This window comes from Hyperolius riggenbachi, chromosome 3, assembly GCF_040937935.1.
Source record: "Hyperolius riggenbachi isolate aHypRig1 chromosome 3, aHypRig1.pri, whole genome shotgun sequence".
Taxonomy (NCBI): domain Eukaryota; kingdom Metazoa; phylum Chordata; class Amphibia; order Anura; family Hyperoliidae; genus Hyperolius; species Hyperolius riggenbachi.
In genome coordinates this window covers 456,448,909-456,471,974 of record NC_090648.1, presented here as the reverse complement: position 1 = coordinate 456,471,974, position 23,066 = coordinate 456,448,909, and the positions used below count along the sequence as shown (strand labels likewise).

The 23,066-nt window shown below is 42.7% G+C and overlaps 2 protein-coding genes across 2 annotated transcripts in view; one reads left to right on the top strand and one right to left on the bottom strand.

Moving 5' to 3' along the window:
- The window catches only part of SYN3 (synapsin III), a 520,265-nt gene that overhangs the window by 240,872 nt on the left and 256,327 nt on the right, over nt 1-23,066 (top strand). The window contains exon 6 of the mRNA XM_068277914.1: nt 377-466. Within this exon, the coding sequence (XP_068134015.1) occupies nt 377-466 (90 nt within the window). The remainder of the gene's footprint in view (nt 1-376; nt 467-23,066) is intronic.
- The window catches only part of TIMP3 (TIMP metallopeptidase inhibitor 3), a 68,974-nt gene continuing 63,863 nt past the window's right edge, over nt 17,956-23,066 (bottom strand). Inside the window, exon 5 of the mRNA XM_068277913.1 lies at nt 17,956-22,965. Within this exon, the coding sequence (XP_068134014.1) occupies nt 22,768-22,965 (198 nt within the window). The 3' untranslated portion in view covers nt 17,956-22,767. The remainder of the gene's footprint in view (nt 22,966-23,066) is intronic.

Here is a 23,066-nt window from a genome sequence, read left to right as displayed (position 1 = left end):
AGCACAGGGGGCTGGTAGGTGCCCCAGGTAAGTGACACTCATTTTTTTTTTTTTTTTAGCGTTAAGGTTTCCTTTAAGTATTTGTGTAAAATTGTAAACAGTCGTACAAAAGAAAAAAACAAACATAAAATGAATAGAAACCAATACAGTTCTCCTTCAGTGTAAAAGCTTTTATACTGTGTGAGCTTAACTTCATACTGTGCACTATGCAGCTGTTAAGGGCGATAGCTTTGTGGTAACATCTCATTTTACACAAGATTGTGTGGTGACCTGATGACCTAGTGAGGGTTCAATAACCTAAATGTTTTAGAAAGGAGTAAGGTAGATGATACGCTGCGTTGTGACTGGTCCTCTCACTCTATCATTGTCTTTCCAGTTTTCGCAGCTCATAAAGATCTATCAGAGGCTGGGTGCTGACAAGTTCCCCTTAGTGGATCAGTCGTTCTTCCCAAACCACAAGCAGATGGTAAGTGTCGCTGGTTTTCCATATGGCTCTAAAAGCAGACAGGGGAGGTCGCTGGGCAGAGATGAGGGATCGCTGTGCTCTAAATGCTTCTGTCTCTCGTTATTTTGATGTCAGGTGTTTATTAAAAGATGGAGTAACTATTTTAGGAGAAGAGCTGTCCCACACAATGCTATTTTCAGTTAGTGCTTTGCCTTGGATGATGGTAAGAACTGGATAGAGGGCTGGCTGCGATCATGTTAACATGTCCTGCTTTGCTGCTTGGATCATGATCACATGATCAGTACTAGCCAATCACAGACTTGAAAATGAATCACCTGATCAAGTCATTCACCTGCTTCTCCTTGATCTCTCCCCCAGGAGAAGTTCTGTAGTATATGTAGATCACCTCTGTATTTTATAACTTGCACTTTGGGGTCGGGATCTACTTTAAGTCCTTTGCGATCTACTGGTAGATCTACCTAATGGGCACCCCTGCCCTACTGATGTTTTTACGTCTCTTCTTGTTCAGATTTTCCTCCTGGTTCTTTGGAGTTTCCTTTTTCTCCTCATTTTCCATTTTCCAAATTGTTTTCGATTGTTTTCTCTCTTTTTCGTCTTCTTATCTTTCTGTTGTTGTTAGTCTTCTTGTCCAATGTCTGGCCAGTTTCTTTGCTTCCCCTTGTTGGGCTTGTCATCTCTAACCTGTTCTTTTTCTCATTTTGCTGATTTTGTTCCTCTCCTTATCTTTCTCCTTCAGTTTTTATTCTAATCTTTCACTTCTAGATCTTTATCTATCTTATCTTTTCTTCTTCACCTCTTCCTACTCATCCTTTGTTCTTGTCCTTCTTCTTTCGTGCTCTTCTTGTTTTTCTCTTCACCCTCCTTTTCTCAATGTTTTACCTTTTATTATTGTTCTCTTCTTACTTCTGTTCTTGTTTTACTTCTCCTCTCTATTCATTTTGTTCTTATCCATTTCCTTCTCCTGTTCTTGCTTTCCTGTTTTTTTTCTGCATCTCCATCTTCTCTTGTACTTCTTTACCCTACACTCTCCCTTGACCCTTTCCTTTTCTTGTTGCTTTTTCTCTCCTTTTATTTTTCCTCCTAATTGTTCTTCTTCTTTTCTTTCTCCCATTTCTTTTTCTCAATTTCCTAGTGTCCCTACTCTTTTTCTTTTCCTTCTCCTGTTCTTACTTCTTCTCTTCTCCCCTCTGGTTGTTCTTCTTTCCTTGACCTATTCGTCTTCTTTTTTTTTTCCTTCCTCTTCATGTTGTTTTCCTTCTCCATCTTTTCCTCTTCTCTTCTTCCTCCTGCTTTTACTTCTTATCTTTTGTCTTCCTGTTGCTCTCCATATCTCCCTCCCCTATTCGGCTCCTTTTGATCTCCCTCCTGTTTGCCTCTTTCATCTACTCATTTTGGCCTGTACACATGCTAGATTAAAATTGACTGAGACCTAGACCACCTCAGCTGATAATCAGGCATTTGTACAGCACCCCGACCACCGCCCAGCCAACAATCTGCCAGGCAGATCAACTTGGCTGAGCAACAGCCGACAGCTTTGCACTTACCACTTGCCCTGCTCACCCGACTGATATCAAGTCTGCATTGCTCTGCCAGCCTTATGTCCCACCCCTCCCGCATAGCCACAGAGCACATGCGCATATGCAGCTTCGGCCTAGCAGTGTTGCCCGAGGGACTGGCTCCCGATCCCTGTTGGGTGGCATCTATCCAGCATGTGTACAGGCCTTTATCGTATTCTTCTTCTCCCTTTCCTGCTCTGCTGCATTACACGCCTTTATTTTGTTTTCTTTCTGTTTCTGTTTTTTCCTCCCTATAACTTTGTTCCTTTCTTATCGTTTCTGCATAGTACCAGACTAGCTTGGACTAGTTTCATTGTATTGTGGATCTAAAAATCTTGCTACAGACCCAATTAAAAGAAATCACATACCTTTTTAATGCAATGCCATGAACTTTGTGCCTAGACTGTACAACAATACTTTGGAAATGTTAGAAAGCTTTTTTTTTATCAGACTGGAAAACAGCTTTGTAATTGGTGAACCAATTTGCCAAAAAGCGCTTGTTTTGTTTGATCTGTTGTCTAAAAGTGTTTTATGCAAGATCTAAGAAGTGTTTGTGTTTAGGCCTCACTGTGATCCTCAGACTGTGGGGACAGGACAATGGAGGGCGTGAGAGGGTGTTTTAGTACAGACTTCGAGTATTTTTGTTGAACGTTATCCAAGGCTCTTATGTTTTATCAGTGGCCAAGTAAGCAGCCAAGCTCTGGTTAGAGGTAAACCTGATACTGGCATCCAAAAAAGGTTACGTGCCACGGACAAGCTGGTAACAATATATGGAAAACAGAAGTGGTGTATATTCTTTTCTCCTCTCCTTCTGTATAAAAATCTGAAAAATCACTCAGATTCGCTACACCTAAAGGCAAGTCAACTTCCACAAATAAATGTCATTGGCCTCAATTCTGTTAAGGTTATCAAACAAATTACCTCATGTGAGGTAATTTACCTCATGAGGTAATGACATATAGCAATTCTGGTAGGTTTTAGTCATGTTTTACCTCATGAGGTAAATTATGAGGTAATTCATGGGGTAATTTACCGAAAATAGCTATTCTCATGGAAATTAGGGTGCATATTAGCACATAATTTACCAATCAGTTTAAGACCTGCCTGTACCTGGAGGTAAAGTCAATTTGTATGCATTTTGCAGTTTTTAGTGGAGTTCCTATTGCTGTTTTAGTGTCATTCCTATTCAGGCTGTGTAATAGAAAAGAATAGTAGAAATGAAACTCCAAATATTTACTGGATTTTTTTATAAGGGATGCCTATAAATATACTTTTCATAGGTTGCTGCATAATCAAATACACCTTCCCCCCTCAAAAAAAACATCTTCCAAAGACTACCTTAACTTATGGAAGACAATTAAAGACTACTATTATTTATTTACTGCATGCTTACTGCTGAAATACCTCATGTTTTACCTCACTTTATGCATTTACCTCATATTTTACCTCATGTTTGGAAATGGAGAAAAATCTTTCAGAATTGCTAGAAAAAGAGGAAAATACCTCATGAGGTATTTTACCTACAAAAAAATATTTACCTCACATAGCTACCAGAATTGAGGCCATATGGCCTCAATTCTGGTAGCTATGTGAGGTAAATATTGTTTGGATGAGATGCTGCCAGTATTGACGTTCCGGGACTGCCGCTGTGGAGGATTGCTTATCATTTACTTATTATGCTGGTCTTTAACTTGGTCAGCATGTATATCAGGTGGAAGAGGTGGCTTTGCGGGGTCCCTGGTGTATGTGTGTTTTGCTGCACAAAGAGCACCTGTCACAGAGTGGAGATTTGGCTGCTGTTGGACTACTAATTAAGACAACAGTACCACACTATATGTGATTTTCACTATATGTGATTTTCAGTTATAGTCTGCAGTTATAGACCACTCTGGTTGAGAAATTAGGAACAATATATGGCTGAAAATATTTGGTAGTTACTTTTAAAGGGGTAATCTAGAATCTGTATTTTGCTTTAGCAACAGGGGCAGTTCTTCCATGAAGCAATGTGAATCACCTGCTTCAGGGCGGCAACAATTAGAGGGCGTAGCGAGACAGCTCCCCTCCCCAAATGTCCCCCTCTTCACATTTCCTCACTCACCTGCTTTACTCACCTGTTCGCAGAATTCCAGACTCTAGGCTCAAGTCAGAAACTCCGCCCCAGTTCTCCATTTCATCCTCTGTACTTACTCCCTTAACTCTGTACAATGGGCAAAAGAAACTCTGCCAAGGAAACTGGTACTTCAGCACCTAATCTGCTCTCCAGCACCACAGACACTGCCCAAGGCAGCAGTCTTCCCAGAGACATTTAGTCTGTGCCTGACCCCTTGCATTTTGAACTGCAGGGTGATGCAATCCAAGCAGAAGCCCCACCCACACAGCCATATTGTAGGGGAGTCTTGGGAAAATGAGTTGAACTTACCTGGGGCCCACGCAGCCACTCACTGATGCTCCGGCCCCGCCTCCGGTTCACTTCTGGAATTTCAGACTTTAAAGTCTGAAAACCACTGCACCTGCGTTGCCGTGTCCTCGCTCAAGCGAGGCAAAAGAAGGTTCAGTGGTTTTCAGACTTTAAAGTCTGAAATTCCAGAAGTGATACTCCGGCCCCGGAGCATCAGTGAGTGGCTGGGTGGGCACAGGGTGTCTGCAGGGGACCATTAGAAGCCCCGGGTAAGTTCAACTAATTTTCCCCGACTCCCCTACAGTATGGCTGTGTGGGTGTGGCTTTTGCATGGATTGCATCACCCTGCAGTTCAAAATGCAAGGGGCCAGGCAGACAGGCACAGACTACGCACTGGAAGAGGAGGAAGAGGCGGCCAGCAAGCGGGGTCACAGTGGTGTTGTGCTGATTGGGCACCGGTCCTGTCATCCCAGCACACAGCAAGGGTATCAGCTGTGTGCAGGGACAGAGCAGGTGCCTGATCAGTTCAGTAGCATACCTTCAGAAATATAAGACATCCCCTGAAAATAAGCCCTAGCACATCTTTTGGAGCAAAAAAGATCCCTTTTGAGGTGGCAGGAGTGGTGTACCTGCCTGGAGGAACGGCACCAGCAAAATCTCTTCTAACCCGGATCGAACTATACCATGATCGAAAAGGTATTGATTGTTGTTGCCCCCGCTGCCCAAAGCCTGCGTGCGAGTGCAGTAGACCGTGGCTGTGGTGTGCGCAAACAGCTTGGTCCATGCCGTGCATGATAACAACTGTCGTTTGGTATTGTAGAGTTATCCTTTAATTATGCATACCTAAGTGGTATCTACACTTTCATTCCAATAAACCAGCCAGCAGCCCAGTACTGTAACTTGCTTAGTGAGTAATACCCGTCTGCTGTAATGTAAAACGCACAAGGTTTGTTACAGATGAAAAGAGAAATCTCTTTTAGTAAGGCCTTCTGTTTTGTGTTACAGTTTATTGCGCAATAAATAACTCGCTAGTTTTGCTCGCCAGTGAAGTTTCAGTTGATCTTGGCTGGCAACTCATAAAATATGGATTCCGTTGCGTCTCCTGACCCCAATTACAGGAATTAATTAGGTATAATAGGTATAAATTATGCAGGCCAACCTACAGAGCCAGTAGAAATGGATGTGTTGGGAAAACGCATCTGGCGTGCAGCGGACTTGACATATGCGTGTAATTACCATATCTCTGATTGATGGGACAAAGTGGAGGGCAAATTTGTCCAACTCTGATTGTTGTTTTGACTTTGTAGTTCTTTCATATCTGAAGGACGCAGATTTCTGTTCTAACTCTGGGTAGACATTTTACATTGTTTGGATAGTGGGAAATGTTTTTTTTAACTGCTGTCTGTGCCTATTCCTTGGGGATTTTTCCTTACTTCCTGTTTTTGACATAAAATGAAACACTCCAACAACGATAGCAGCATCAATAATAAAACCCTTTATTTTTAATTACTTTTTAGGAGGTATCTAGTCCCATCATTCAATGCGAAATATAATAATAATTCCAGTATTTGTATAGTTCTTTTCTCCTGTCAGACTCAAAGCACTTGCGAGGCAGCCACTAGAGTGCACTCAGTAGGCAGTAGCAGTGTTAGGAAGTCTCACCCAAGAAATCCTTACTGAATAGGTGCTGGCTTACTGAATAGGAAGCGCTATAAAAGGGTAACTGCTGGTAAATGCTTTAGAGGGTGCAATGCTGAAGGCACTTTCCTTCATGTGTGGTGAGAGAGTCCTAAAGCTAAAAGATTGTGGATAAATGTTCACTCCCACATAACAACAAATCAGAGGTAATACAACTCCTGTGTGGCTGCAAAAAAACACTTAAAAGCGCAGAGAGGCGGGGGAGCGGCAGGAGGAACAGCTAGGGAAAGAGCTGCCCAATAGCAGCTCTGGAGACCCTGTAGGAATGCCCCTGGTGGGCGTTTTGAACAGAGAATCCCTCTCTCCTGTGTTTACCTCCGAGATGGTGACAAATAATTTTGCCAATCTCGGGGGGGGGGGGGGGGGGGCTGTATTGCGGTAGTGGGGGTCCAGGGTTCTCCCCAGAAGTTTTTTCCAGCCGGGTGGCATGAAATAGTAGCCGGGTGGCATGAAATAGTAGCTGGGTGGCATGAAATAGTAGCCGGGTGGGGCAAGATGAGAGAATGCAGGGCCACTGCTTCTCTGCACAACTCTGCTTCTAGCATAGGAGGAGGTCAGCTAATAACAACCGGGTGCTCATCAAAACTAGCCAGGTGGAGCACCTGGCTACAAGTGCCTGGAGAGAACACTGGGGTCAGAGAGCGTCAGTAGGGGGCACACAGAGGCAGAGAATATGCCCCTGTGTCCCATCTGCCCAATCCCCCCCCCAAGAACCACCTCGGGCTCTCTTTAAGCAGTGTTTGATGTCTGCTCTCTCTCATACCTCAAAGTGGTCACTGTGTTTTGTAGACCTTGGAGGCCCTAGAACAGTGCAGGACATCACTTCAGCTAACCTGCTTGCTTGCTTGACTTACACCTGCATTGGTGGACTGGAACTTATTACCAGTTGTACCTGTGCTTGATCTAAGCTTATGGCGGCTAACCTTTGGTTGCAACCAAGGAGGCTTAGTCAGGGCTGATTCTAGGTACAATGGGGCCTTGGGGCAAAAGTAACAAAGGGAGCCCCCCCTGATGCCCCCCTCTCAATCAAATCACCCACAGGGGCCCTGAGCTGACTGCTAGGCCCAATCCAATCCCCACACTGTATCTTTAGATGTCCATCATATGTCCCCTAAAAAGCATTTTTGGGGTTTTCCTCTTCCTATACAAAGTAAACACACAGAATCCTCACTATCATGGGTCACCATAACTCGAGGGAAGGAGGGCCACCTTGCCCCCTTTGCCTCAATGGCAGCGCTATCCCTGAACTTAGTATCTGCAGAGGGGAGAGTTTTTGAATGCTTGTTAGTGGTATGGTTGGTGCAACAGCGCTGTTGCTTGGTTTTATGAGCACCTGCTCACTCATTTTAAATTGACACCTTGTGATGTTTTACCATGTGTTAAGCAAATTTGATACACTTGTCTGTGTTATTACGTTTTCTGTATGCTTTAGGTAGCAATAGTTTTTTGCAGGACCCATAGGAGTAGTGACATTGTGAACTTAACCTAATAGCTCTTTAACCCTTCCTTCCCCAGTTCCCCTATCTACTGATGGGTTTATAAGGCTCTAATTAGCTTTTCATGTTCTCATGCTAAATCAGAAAGTGATCATGACAAATCAGAGCCTTGTCAATCTGCTCACGAAACTTACTGTTTAGACTATATGGTTAATGTTTTGCACTGCGCACGGTTGTTTCAGTGCCTTAGGTGATAAAGCCCTTGAAAATATGTCTTTGCTAAGCATAGCTTTCAAAATTGAAGAATTAAAGAGAGCCCGAGGTGGGCTCAAAAAATGAAAACTACAAAAAAGTAGGCTACCTGATCCGCAGGGCTGAGCGGATCACATAGTCGCAAAAACTGCCGCTCCCGTGGGCGCAATGGCCCACTTTCACTTTCATGACCTCTGTCTCTCATGGCGCGTAGGGAGGCTGGGAGCGGCAGGAGGCGTGGGCAGGGGGAGAGAGCTGCCCAATGGCAGCTCAGGAAACCCTGCAGGAACGCCCCTGGAAGTGTTTTGTACAGGGGATTCCTCTCCCCTGTGTTAACCTCCAATTCAGAGATCGGCGGTTGGGGGACACAGAGGCGGCGGTTGGGGGACACAGAGGCATGTCATTAGGTAGAGGACATGACTCTGTGTCCCATCTGCTGCCCGAAGATCCACCTCGGGTTCTCTTTAAGTTGCAACATACGAGTTTAACACCTACTCTCCCTACATCATGTATTCTGGGAACAGGGAAGCTTAGTTAAATGATAAGGGGGGCTATTCACTAAACTGTAGTAAGCAGAATACAGTGCGTAATGTCTTACCACATGATGAGTAGAGTTTAATGCTAAAAATTACAATCAATGCATTGCATTCGACATATTATGTGAAGACGTTATGCACGTTATTCTGTATACCAGTTTATTGAATTTGCCCTAAGATCTGAAGTAAGAAATAAAAAAACTAAGGTGAGGGTTTTCAGACAGGCTCTGATATGATTTTGCACTGCAGGGGTGGGGCTTAGTGCCAGAAAGGCAGAGCTTAGAACCAATATGAACAGGGTCTGGTACAGTAATATGGAACCACAGGGGTGGGGCTTTGTGCCAGAAAGGCAGAGCTTAGAACCAATATGAACAAGTTCGGGTATAGTAATGTGGAACCGCAGGGGTGGGGCTTAGTGCCAGAAAGGCAGAGCTTAGAACCAATATGAACAGGATCTGGTATAGTAAATGTGGAACCGCAGGGGTGGGGCTTTGTGCCAAAAAGGCAGAGCTTAGAACCAATATGAACAAGTTCAGGTATAGTAATGTGGAACCGCAGGGGTGGGGCTTAGTGCCAGAAAGGCAGAGCTTAGAACCAATATGAACAGGATCTGGTATAGTAATGTGTAACCGCAGGGGTGGGGCTTAGTGCCAGAAAGGCAGAGCTTAGAACCAATATGAACAGGATCTGGTATAGTAATGTGGAACTGCAGGGGTGGGGCTTTGTGCCAGAAAGGCAGAGCTTAGAACCAATATGAACAAGTTTGGGTATAGTAATGTGGAACCGCAGGGGTGGGGCTTAGTGCCAGAAAGGCAGAGCTTAGAACCAATATGAACAGGATCTGGTATAGTAATGTGTAACCGCAGGGGTGGGGCTTAGTGCCAGAAAGGCAGAGCTTAGAACCGATATGAACAGGATCTGGTATAGTAATGTGGAACTGCAGGGGTGGGGCTTTGTGCCAGAAAGGCAGAGTTTAGAACCAATATGAACAAGTTTGGGTATAGTAATGTGGAACCGCAGGAGTGGGGCTTAGTGCCAGAAAGGCAGAGCTTAGAACCATTATGAACAGGATCTGGTATAGTATTGTGCAACCGCAGGGGTGGGGCTTAGTGTCAGAAAGGCAGAAATTGGAACCAAAATGAACAGGATTGGAACCGCAGGGGTGGGGCTTAGTGTCAAAAAGGCAGATCTTAGAGCCAACTCAAACAGGTTGTGGTAATAAACTATTGAATTGCGTGGGTGGGGGTAAGTTCCAGTAGGGCAGGGTTTAAAGCCCAGCTGAACTAATATAGTACTCCACTTTTGTAGAGAAAATAAAATCCTTTCCAGCTCATCTTTATCAATTACAAAGGGGCCCAGAGTAGTTACTTGCTTAGGGCTCCATTTCACTTGAAACTATCTCTGTTATCCGAAAGTCAGCAGTTTTCAGGAAGCACATTTTTCCACAATATTAGTGTCTCCAGGCTTACTGTACAGAACCTCACCAATACTCAGAGGGGAAGTGAGCCAGTCAGTGCGAATGCTGGGGGCTTCCTATTTATCTGTATGTATTAATCCCTCCCACTCATCAGTTCCTGCCAGGAAGGTGTTCCAGTGCATTGTGTGATTACATTCAGAGCACAACAATGTACACCAGTGTAGCAAAGTTTGCAAAAATACTTGCAATGTACACAGCTGAGGATTTTTTTTTCCTTTAAAGAGGACCTGTACTGAGAATAACATAATGAATACAATTTCTTATTTTCTAACAATATTCATTTACAAATGATTTAGTCGGTGTTTGCCCATTGTAAAATCTTTCCTTTCTCTGATTTACATTCTGAAATTTATCACGGGTGCAACTCTGTGAGTTGTTTTTTTTTTACTGAGAGTTCCGAAGCTAGTAGATAATAGACCTGGTCTCCATGAATGTTCTGTAAAATTCTGCATAGCTAAACAGCCTAGGATAAGCATCACTGAAAGGGTGGGGCTACATACCAATATATAGATATAAGAAGTGTTTCAGAGGCTGAAACCAGGAAAATTAAGTAGGCATCCTGAATAAAATACTGACTTTTACTATAGGTTGCTATGCTGCCTCTTAAGGTAACAATAAAGTTGCACTTTAAAGGGCACTATGGCGAAAAAAAACTGTAAAATTGTAAAATATGTGCAAACATAGACAAATAAGAAGTACATTTTTTTCCAGTGTAAAAGGAGCTATACATTACTTTTCTCCTATGTTGCTGTCACTTATAGTAGGTAGAAATCTGACAGAAGTAACAGGTGTTGGACTATTCGATTTATTCATATGGGATTCTCAGCAAGGCTTTTATTCTTTATAAAGATATTAACTAAAAAGGATTTAAAGAGAACCCGAGGCGGGTTTTTACATCGCAATCTGCATACAGAGGCTGGGTCTGCCTATAGAGCCCAGCCTCTGTTGCTAGTCAGATTCCCCCTAAGCCCCCCCTACGCTCTGCGAGATCCCATTAATCACAGCCGCGCTGTCAGTCTCCACTCTCCCCCGCCTCCTGCATCGCTCCGGTCCCCATCCCTTCCCTCCAATCAGCGGTGAGGGAAGGGATGTGGGCGGGGACTGGAGCGATGCAGGAGGCGGGGAGCAGCGAGACTGGCATTAGAGAGGTAAACATAGCCCGTACAGCGCGGCTGTGATTAATGGGATCTCGCAGAGCGTAGGGGGGGGGGGGGCTTAGGGGGAATCTGACTAGCAACAGAGGCTGGGCTCTATAGGCAGACCCAGTTTCTGTATGGGAATTACGTTCTCAGAACCCCGACTCAGGTTCTCTTTAAACAATGATGCTGTCCAGCTTCCCTGCTCGCTACACAGTTTTTTGGCAGTTGGACAGAGCAACTGCCATTCATCCTTAAAGAGACTCCGTAACAAAAATTGCATCCTGTTTTTTATCATCCTACAAGTTCCAAAAGCTATTCTAATGTGTTCTGGCTTACTGCAGCACTTTCTGCTATCACAGTCTCTGTAATAAATCAATGTATCTTTCCCTTGTCAGACTTGTCAGCCTGTGTCTGGAAGGCTGCCAAGTTCTTCAGTGTTGTGGTTCTGCTATGAATTCCCCCTTCCAGGCCCCTCTATGCACACTGCCTGTGTATTATTTAGATTAGAGCAGCTTCTCTCTTCTCTTTTACAAGCTGGATAAATCGTCCTCTGAGCTGGCTGGGCTTTCACATACTGAAGAATTACAGACAAGGGCAAAGCTGTTTGCAGGAGAAAAAAGAGCAGCCTGAAACGTCAGTGCATGAGAACTGCATGGAGAAAGAAACACACAAATGATCTCTTGAGATTCAAAAGGAAGGCTGTATACAGCCTGCTTGTGTATGGTTGTATTTTCTATGTGTGGACATACTGTACATCAACCTACTTCCTGTTTTGGGGGCCATTTTGTTTGTTTATAAACAAACTTTTTAAAACTGTTTTTAACCACTTTTAATGCGGCGAGGAGCGGCGAAATTGTGACAGAGGGTAATAGGAGATGTCCCCTAACGCATTGGTATGTTTACTTTTGTGCGATTTTAACAATACAGATTCTCTTTAAGTGCTTTTGAAAATAAATAAACCCCTGAGAGTCCCCCCATGAAGAGATGGACTAGTCCAAAACCTGTCGCTTCTGTCAGATTTCTACTTCCTACTGTAAGTGACAGCAACATAGGAGAAAAGTAATTTATGGCTCATTTTACTCTGGAAAAAACGTACGGTACTTCTTATTTGTATATGTTTGCGCATATTTTAAATTTTACAATTTTTCGGCATAGTGCCCCATTAAGGAGTAAATTGTACAGTGTGTTCCTTAAACCCTTGAAGTGAGAAGAGCTTTAAAATTATCGATCTAGAAAACATGTTTCCCTGTTAGATGGAATGTCGGTGGCTTATCACTCATTAACTAGTGAAGTGTGTAGCCTGGTTACGCCTGCTTCTGCCAGACCCGCTGAAGAGGCGTATTGTGTTTGCTGTTCCCATCGCGGGTGACACATTAAATCCACTAGGGTGGCTCTTTGCAGTAATATCACCAATTATACCTGCAGACAGTCGCCAGCCTGGTAGGAATTTGGCAGCTCCCCTTTGTACCAAATTGAAGGGTTTTCCCTTAAAAGCTGTCAAGGACACTCAGTACCTAAGTGCATACTTTGTGCACATTTCTGACACAGAGCAGAGACACGCTGAAGAGTGTTTTTTCGATTGGTATTTGCTTTTAAAAACACTTACCCATTGACTTGCATTAACATCGTGGTAAAATTGCGGCAAAATCACAGAAAAATTGCAATCACAGCAACTTTGCTGTGTCTTTAAAGAGGAACTCCAGTGCAAATAATGTAATAAAAAAAGTGCTTCATTTTTACAAGAATTATGTATACCGTAAATGATTTAGTCAGTGTTTGCCCATTGTAAAATCTTTTAAATCCCTGATTGATATTCTGACATATATCACATGGTGACATTTTTGCTGCTGGCAAGTGATGTATTATGCTGTTTTGGCAGTTGGAAACAGCTGTAAACAGCTATTTCCCACAAGGCAACAGGGCTCACAGACAGGAAACTGCCAGAAGTACCGCGGTACTCAGAGCATTTTTGTGGGAGGGGTTTCACCACAATATCAGTCATACAGCGCCCCCTGATGGTCTGTTTGTGAAAAGGAATAGATTTCTCATGTAAAAGCGGGTATCAGCTACTGATTGGGATTAACCACTTAAGGACCAGGGGATTTTCCTGATATCGGTGCTGCGTGGGTTCTCCAGCCCGCAGCACCGATCAGGATTTAGCCAGGGTGATCAGACTTCCTCCCTTTTTTCCCCACTAGGGGGATGTCCTGCTGGGGGAGGGGTCTGATCGCCGCCGGCTTGCTGCGCTTTGCGGGGGGGGGGTCTTCAAAGCCCCCCTCCGCAGCGTTTTCTGCGCTCCCTCCCTCTCCCTCCCTACCTCTCCCTCCATGGGCTGCGCAGGACGGATATCCGTCCTGCGCATTGTAGGATAGGCTTCAGCCTATCATATGCTGGCGATCCCCGGCCAATCAGAGGCCAGGGATCGCCGATCTGCCTTACGGCGCTCTATGACATAAACAGCAGGGATTTCTTCCCCGCGTGTTTACATTATGTGTGCGAGCCGCGATTGGCGGCTCGCACACTGTTCACAGAGACACCCTCCGTGAACTGGCATGGAAAGCCATGCTATACTACTAACGACCCGCCGACGCCTATCGGCGTTAGGCGGTCGTTAAGTGGTTAAGTTCAATTCTTGGTCGGAGTTTCTCTTTAATGCAAGTTAATGGATGTGTTTTTAAAAATGCAAATGAATCAAAAAGTGCCCTGCAGGGTGGCTTAGCCTTACACAGCGAAGCAGGTAACGTCGGTGCACAGCGCCGACCGCTGAACCTGAGCGCCGTCATAGCAGCAATGCTATGATGCGCCCCGCGCAAGAGTAATTCGGGGATACGGCGATCGCCAGACCCTCAATTACATCTCCCTCCAAGTTGCTAAAAGTCGGAGGGGAAATAGTATTTAACGCCGCCAGGGAGTTTAGTGGCAGCAGGGAAAGCCGTCATTCTGCTCATCCTACGCCCAACTCACTGGAGGCCGTAACATACGTATGCCTACACAGACCCACTAGGTTTATAGTTTTGGAAGTGATAAAGCATTACGGCCACTAGGTGCAAATTTGTGCGTCTTTTCAGCACACAAATTTGCACAGCATTGAATTGCTATGGGTCTGTTTCCATTAGATACAAAAATTACATTAAAGGGGAACTGAAGTAAGAGGTATACGGAGGCTGCCATATTTATTTCCTTTTAATCAATACCAGTTGCCTGGCAGCCTTGCTGGTCTATTTCTCTGCAGTAGTATCTGAATAACACCAGAAACAAGCATGAGCTAGTCTTGTCAGATCTGACTTTAAAGTCAGAAACACCTGATCTGCTACATGCTTGTTCAGGGGCTATGGCTAATAGTATTAGAGGCAGAGGATCAGCAGGGCTGCCAGGCAACTGGTATTGCTTAAAAGGAAATAAACATGGCAGCCTCCATATACTTCTCTCTTCAGTTCCCCTTTAAAAAAACAAAGTTGCTATTTTTCGGATGTGCATTCAGGAAAATTGTGTGCATACAAGATCAATAATAACAGTAGGAGCTAGTTGTGATGGTCATGTCTAGGAGAACTCATGGAGAAGCATGTGATTTGTTTGATCAGCTGATTTGCAAAGCTCTGATTTGCTGTGATCACATTCCTTGCATATCGTCACCTGACCAAACTGATCACATGCTTCCCCGTGCGTTCTCCTAGAAACGACCATTACTAAATAGGACCTCTTTCTTTGTAAAAATCACACCCCTAAAAATGTGCGATGATTATGCAAATTTGCATGTAAAAAAAAAAATACACATTTATGCGTATGCATGCTTAGAATGCTGAAAAATGACTACAGTCCTGTCTGTTGCTCGTATAGGTAAGGCTGACTGTAACACCAAGAAAGACACAGTGAATATTTGGAAACCCTGCACTCTTTATTTGTCACAATTTCTTTTACTTTTTTTTGTCTTTTTTTTTCTTTTTGTCAGTGCAAGATAAAGTCATTATTGATTTTGATATGATTTTTTTTTACAAGTATGTACAGTTCATTCAGCTGTAAAAGTACAAAAAAGAATTGAAAAGAAAGTTTGCAAATATTTCAAAATAAATCACGAAAAACAAAAAGCATAAAAGAACAAGACACAAACTGTGTTCGTCCCATCATCATATCTCTTTCCATCTCAGCTACATGCCAGACTGATCAGTGTCTATCTGCTTTACTCGGTTGTTGCTCTGTTTCCATCTCAGATAATAATTAGCCCCGCCTCCTGATTTGCCTGTCTTTGCTCTAAATGCCAGACTTAGGGCTCTTTCACACTACAGGCAGCAGAGAAAAGGAAAAACGCTGCGTTTTGGCTGCTGGCGTTTTCAAGGCATTTTTAAGGCGTTTTAACGCCCATACATTAGTATCAATTGTAATGAGAAACGCCGCGGTAGGCCCAGAAAAAGCGCCTGGGAGCGTTGAAACGCAACGCTCCAAAACGCGGCGTTAAGTGTTAATGTTAAAATGAAAGTCTATGGACTTTCCTTTTACCTACGAAAACGCCAACTTCGGCCGTGGCCTTAAAACGCCGAAAAAGCCCTCTGGTGTGAAAGGGCCCTAAACAATGTCTAGCTGCTTTACTTGGTTGGTGCTCTGTTTCCATCTCAGATAATAATTAGTCCCGCCTCCTCCTGATTTGCCTGTTTTTGCTCTACATGCCAGACTGTACAATCTGCTCTATTCGTTTTGGTGCTCCGTTTTTATCTCTGATAATAATTAGCACCGCCTCCTCCTGATTTGCCTGTCTTTGCCGCTAGCACTGTGTCTTCTGTTGAGAAGTTTTTGTCTCTTTAGCCACTGTAAAGCCTCATACACACGCTCAACAGTGGTCTTTTATGCAGCACAATTATCAAACAACTTTTGCTGTGAAACAAGTTGAAACAACCAAAAAAAGTTGCTTGCTATTGTTCAAACAACTGATAAGACTGAAAAGACGTCAATCCAACTGTTGGATTGACTTCTTATCAGTTGTTTGAACAATAGCAAGCAACTTTTTTGGGTTGTTTCAACTTGTTTCACAGCAAAAGTTGTTTGATAATTGTGCTGCATAAAAGACCGCTGTTGAGCGTGTGAATGGGGCTTAACTCATGAATCCCTCTACAGCCAATCGGTTGTGTTTTGTGGTACAGCCCCTGAGGTTCACCATATCCTGAATTTTTGTCGGAAGTGCAACTACAGTTTCAAAACATTTACCAGTAAACCGAAGTGATGTTTGGAGAACATTAAATGATAATAGATTGAGCTGACTACTTTAAAGCGATTGACCATTCATCGGGTGCGGCCATTTTGTGGAACTTCGATGAAGGCTGAGTGTGGAAATGCGAGGCCATGGCAGTGAGCCTTCACTGCTTGGTATTTGCAGCGGGGAGTGGAAAATCATATCAGATCTCAGATCTTGGCTGAGATCTGATCTAAACACCAGTGGAGCAATGTGGTGAGAGGTAGTAAATAATCAATTCAAAATCTTTCAAATGATGCAGTCTGTGTGCAGCCAACATACAGGCCTTGTATCTGCTTCAGTCTGGGAGTAGGGCAGGGTTTTATAGGAGGTTTCATACGGTCCGTCAAACACTGGCGTTCGGATAGAGTTGCTGAGCTCTGGCTCATAAAGGTGTAGATCACACATGACTGGAGTAGACCTAGTAGCTATTTTTTTAATAGATGTCAAAAATGTGGACCAGATAGTGGAGACATTTGGGGAGCCTTGATGAAATGATTATTTAGAACTTTATCAACCCAAAAGGACACTTAACAGTGTTGACAACAAGAAAAGTACAGTACATTTCAGATTGTAACTTTTGTTTCTGCCTGGACCTGGGTTTAAAAAGGAGCTGTCGGCTATACTATCTCAGAAAAAAACACATATATAAGTAGATAAATACTTGCTCTACTTACGTAACCTATGTATTGCACTGTCCACATTTTGATTTTAGGGATTTTTCTACAGTAAAAAAAAAAGAGAAAATCCTTCTTAGCATTTTAAGTGTGGCTATTTTGAAGCCAATCCTGATGTCATTTCCTCCCCTACTCTCCTCTGCCTGATTTGCCCTTCACTATAGAAAGTGCATTGTCTCAGCATGAGAAATATTGGCCAATCAGAGAGGAACAGAGGTGTGGGAGGGGAAAACAAGTGGGAAAGAGTCAATCAGGCTGCATTAGTTAAGTCTGAGGGGAAATAGGGAAGCAAAAAAAAGGGAAAACCCAGCATGCCCTGCAACTTCCTTTTTGTGTACCAAATTTCGTGTGTACCAAATAAGAGTCAGGTAAACTGGGGAATGATCATTTATCAACAAAAAAAGTAATAGGGGTTTTATTTTTGGATTGCCTGGTTAGCACCCTTATTACTTGTTTACCAGATAAAAATAAAGAATTAATTTTTGATTTTATGCCCGACAGTTACACTTTAAACAACTTACTGCAACCAAGCAGATGAGAACCAGCCCTATGAAGTTCGCTGGACTTGCCACAGTCTATGCCAATGCCATAAAATGTAAGAAAAGAAAAGCTACCTTTTTTCCCCCTAAACTTTGATGGCCAGATAGCAGTACCCAGTCTGTTACAAAGCTAGAATTCCTGATTGATAGTCTGACAGCATCCACAGGTGGTTTATTAAACCTACTTTATGACCTAATCCAATTGTATGCTACTTTTGTGCACTATTGAGAAAAATGAAAAAAGTCCATCCACCTCTGGTGATCCGGAAATCAGATATAGGTCCTTAAGCTGACCACACACTATATAATCTTATTGTACCCTCCTTGTACATTCTTACCAACACCTACTGTATGTGATATGAGGAGGACCATTACATTCTACCTAAGCTGGATGCAATCATATTGTATAGCAAGGTTTATGCAAAAATGATATCTCATAGGGACCCCAATGTACTGAATGTTTTGTAAGTAGTTATCTCTTCTTCTTTTCAATCTTATCTGTTTAATTGCTCTTCAATACTTGGTATATTTTTTTAAAAAAATCTATAAATAACATGGAAGAAAGTAATATAAAACTTTATTCAATCAGACAACTTGTTGAAGTGACTGCTTTGTTTGCTATATGCTGAAACGTTTGTATATAAATAATCTGAGAAACAAAATGTGAGATAACTCATGAAGCCTGGGATTTACTCATGAGATAAACTGTGTGCATCGGGGCTTATATCAGTTTTCTCTGCTTTCTTTATATACCTCTTGAAAGCAGACCTGAACTCAGAACTTCCTCTCTGCTCTGACAGATAAGCAACAGCATAATAACCTTTAGGGCTCTTTCACACAGGGACGTTGCGTTAGAGGCGGGGTTATGATCCCATAACGTCCGCCTAATGCAACACATGGTGGGGTTGAATGTGGACATTACCAAGAGACGCGTTATGCGTCTCTTGGTGCGCCGCTTTCGTTCGATAGTGATAGAATGAAAAAGGCGCATGCGTCAAAAGACTGTGGAGACCACGTGATCACGTGGTCCCGCCAGCCAATAAGCAGCCGCTCCAGGAAGTAAACACTGCAGTGCTGTGAATATTAATTAGCCATGTGGCTAAACACAGTAGCGGACTCTCCCCTCCTCCTCTCTTGCACGGAAAAAAACAAAAAAAAAAACAACAACATTACTGAGCATGTGCAAACAGTCGAAGGCGGCTAAAACCGCGTATAACGCACAGCATGCTGCACTTTCATTGAACATGCAGCATTACACTGTAAAGCAGGGGTCTCAAACTCAATTTACCTGGGGGCCACAGGAGGCAAAGTCAGGATGAGGCTGGGCCGCATAAGGGATTTCACAAAAAAAGTCAATCAGCAGCTCCCGCATAACACCTCCCCAGCCCCCTCTAGCCCCCCCGGTCCCCTGCATTGATTCTTATTTCAAAATCAAATTCACACTGAAGCACACTATTTTGCCTATTTTACCTTATAGTTCGCTTCAGTGCTCCCATTACAAGTAATCCATGTCCCCGCCGCAAAACAAGGGCTGCAGAGCCCCCAAATCGCCCGGTGGGCAATCCGCCTCTCCCCGCCCCTCTCTGTGAAGGAAGAGTGAGAGAGGCGGCAATGCCAGCGATTGACGTCAGGAGGTCCACAAAATATTGTATCGAGGGCCGCAAATGGCCCGCGGGCCGCAAGTTTGAGACCCCTGCTGTAAAGCAACGTGGGCACTGTGAACAGCCCATTGATTTTTCATTACTGTGAGTTGGGCTGCGTTACTGGCTGCTCTAAAGTGCACCTGTAATGTCCCGCTGTGAAAGCAGCCTTAAAGAAAAACATTCCTTTGTGACAGCTGATACAATTTCTGCAATAAATCTGCAGTGTGTCTACTTCCTGCTTTCATGAAAGCAGACAACAGGTTAATATCCTGTGTTTACAAATTAGCTGCTTTGCAAAGGCAACCAGCTGACACAGCTGAGAGATCTAATTACATTGATTAGTCACAGATGAGGGGGAATTAGACTGGCTGAACTTTCTAAATACATACAGGGTGCATTTCTCTAGGTTTTCCTTCTGTCCTGCGCAAGAGTTCAGGTCCACTTCAACACCCAGAAAGCTGAGAAAGTACTTAAATTTAGGTGAGCAGAGTAACATCAACGCTAAAGTAGGCTATAAACGTATAGATTGCCACTCGATTATTGATTCCTCTCTGGAAGAAATTGATTCAGAAAGGAATCCATTCCTAACATACACAACACATCGCTTTCCAATAAATTCCAGTAGGTCATCTATTGAAAATCGATCAAATTGCAGCGTTGCACTGTTCGATGAAGTGCAACGCAATGGGCCGGCCGTCAATCTACCGCCGCTCCCGACCTGCCCCCATTTAACCTTAATCTTCCCTCTTGTCCGGTCGATACTTTCTAGCAAATTTTTGTCAATATTGACCGAAAGTCAATCGAACAAAATTTAGGGAGCAATCAAATGGGAAATTGATAGGTGTATGGGCACATTTAGTTAATTGGGAGCAGCATGTTTTGCAGTTTGCTGAAAAGGTATTTTATAGATCAGGAGTGAAAAAAAGTTGAAAACCTTGGCCTGCGGAGACTAAACTCAAGCTAAACAAAATTTGTGTTGAGAATAAAAAGCAATTTTGACTACGAAAGAAAAGAAAAAAAAATATTCTCAAAAAGTCAAAAAGACTATTCTCTGCAAATATAAAAAGCGTATCAATATAAAATATTCCTTGTTGGTGATATAATGTAGCAAACCTGTAAATAACATACAAAAAAAAAAAAAAACAACTACAACTCCCTACTTGGAATGGAGTGAAGATATATTAAAAACAAATTTCCTCTACAAATGATAAATAAGAGAAAAAAAATTATATAAACAGAAAATATGTTAAGTCACACAATCTCAATAAAACATATGCTCTCGTCACCCATTTCGTCAGAACCAATTTAAAAAAAAAAAGAAAATGAAGACTTTACATTAAGAGATCTACATCATAGGTATCAATTGAAATATCCAGTCAACAGCAACACAAAAATATACAAATTTCACTTGTTTTAATTATTGGTTGTCAAGGAACCACCTCTTTCATGCCCATTTTTAGGTTATGCTCATAGGAGTAAAATGTACAAATATATTTAATGGGTGGTTCTATCTTTAAAACTGGCTGTTTGGTAAAATTTCAACATCACACCCTTCAGCAGAGTTCACTCCATTAAAATAATAAATATTTGGGAACTATCAATTTATTTTTATTTTTTTTATTATTATTTTTTAAGTTAATCTATCTTCAGGCAAATTTTGATTTTTAACTCATGTGAGCATATCCTAAAAGTTGACTTTCCAAGGTGTTCCGTAGGTGGACGGTGAAACCGACAAATTAAGCTTTACCATACACAGACCTCCGATATAAAGATATTTAGTAGAAAAGATAAAAGTCGCTTGTGTTCTTAGAAACTCAACTAAACCCAAGCTTCAACAAGGCAAGTTCCAACACTAATTAGGTTGATAAGTGAATATAGATGGCACAAAAATGTAATGTGGTGGATTGAATACCCGTTGCATGGGTCAGATATGTCCGGCAAGCTAAACATTACCCCTTCTCTTTGAATTCAGGGGCTTGCCAATCTGGAGTGCCCATGTGACACCCAAAGTACAAAAAACAGGTTTCTGACAACATTTTCCAGCATCTCTGCATTACAGTGAAAAGCATGTTTCCTGTACATGAAGAGGCAGGACTTGTAGTTTACGGGAAGCCAGTGTTGAGCAATTGTAAGACCTCGGTCTTCTAACAGGAAACGAGGCCCTAGTGGTCTAAAGCCTGTATGGATTTTTGTATTTGAAAAGTGTATTTCCATTTGAAATACTTAGCATTTACACTATCAACCCAAATGCTTTTTGAATTTGACTTGTTGAGTTTTGGCTTTAGTTGAATTTTAAAGAGGCTCGCCATAAAGCAACATGCCCATATGAGAAGGATCTGTTAGAAGCAAAAATGTCCCAACTCCCGGCCCTCACACTAGTTCCGGGCCAGTAGCTAACTAGTCAGGATTATCCACCAATTTTAGACTTGAAGGATCCAAGCACCAGACCACTAGGATTTGCACAAATTCACCTTTTTATTGCATCCTCAGCAAGACAGACAGGACATTGCCGTGTAGATGGCCTGATAGCCGTTTCATGGGCTATACCCGCTTCATCAGAGTCCACAGGTAAAGCAACTTCCTTTCAAGTCTACAATGAGTGGATTATCGATGCTCGTCTCCATAGGCACAGCTACACAACCTCGTTCCCTCAGCTGTCTCACCATCAGCATGTAGTGCTGACCCTCTTTGCTACTTCCTCATTGCCATGTAGTTGAGACTATCTTCTGTGCTCCCAAACTTGTATGAGACTCGAGGTGGGTTGTAGCCACTTCCATCGGAACCTTCTCCCAAGGGTGCTTTGCTTTGTGTCTTATTCAGTTTAAGGTAATAAAGTCCAGGTTTTTCTTAATGCTCCAAGCCACAAGAGGGAGCTGAGTCTGAAGTCGCAGCCCTTTACACAATAGACTGCAATAGCTTATTTCAACTGGCTGCTTGACCTGCAAGCCATTACGCCATAATTAGGCGTTTCAACAAAAAAAAATTAACACTGGCAATGTTTATGGCAAGGTATAGAAGGTCTGCATCATATTAAGTGCAATGATAATTCGATTTTTTTTTTAATTTTTAGAAAAACTTGCAGACACTTTAAAAAATAAAATAAAAATGGACTGACATTTTCACATTTTTTACATCAACATTTTAAAAGAATTTCCCCGATTTATTATTTCTCTAAACACTTTTAAAACAGCTGCAATTCATATTCACGATATACTCTACTTCTTATCGTAGAGTGTTTAGCAGCCTAGAGTGTCTTCTGCTCAATTTTGTGGCACAGCACCTCTTGTGGCGGGAGGTTGCAGCTGCAAGAGTAAGGAGAAGAAAAATACGATGCACAGCACTATTTCACAATAAAAAGATTCCGCTCCGCATTCAGGCTTAGACTACCCTGTTCTCAATCTTTCTGTGTGAGCCAAAAGGCTATACGGTAAAAGCGGCCAACGTGGCAGCCCATGTCGGTAAGCCAAATACAGTTTGTGTTTCATAGACAGAAGGGAAACAAGACAGAGCAAGACTCCCCCTAGAGAACAACCCTGCACACGTCTGGCTTAAATGGGTGATTGAAATTATAATAATAAAAAAAAAAAAAAGAAGTGAATAAAAATATACTTTCAGTATGATGGCAAAAAAGACTTAAGTGTTCCAAGTGCTAGATTTTAGCATGAAATTAGGCACTAATTTCATTGCTGCTTATATGTTCAGAGTTTTTGTCCATGACAGTTTGTGGATTCAGGGGTCCGTGGTGTTGATGACGGTTTTGTCTGGTGGAGTCCAGCCTCGGTACCAACTGCAGTAACCTTCCTTCTGCTTGATGCAAGCGTAATTCTTGGACTGGTAGCCGGGGTAGCCAAAGTTTGACAAGAGGTCTGTCCACAGGCACTCGCTCTTGGATGTAATGAAGCATGGGAGGTAATAGCAAGGCTTGATCTGTCATACAGAAAGGACAAAGAGGGTAAGACATGACGTTATTTAAGTCACCACTTAAAGCAGCAGGAACAGCCATACTATTCCAGGAAAAAGAACATACA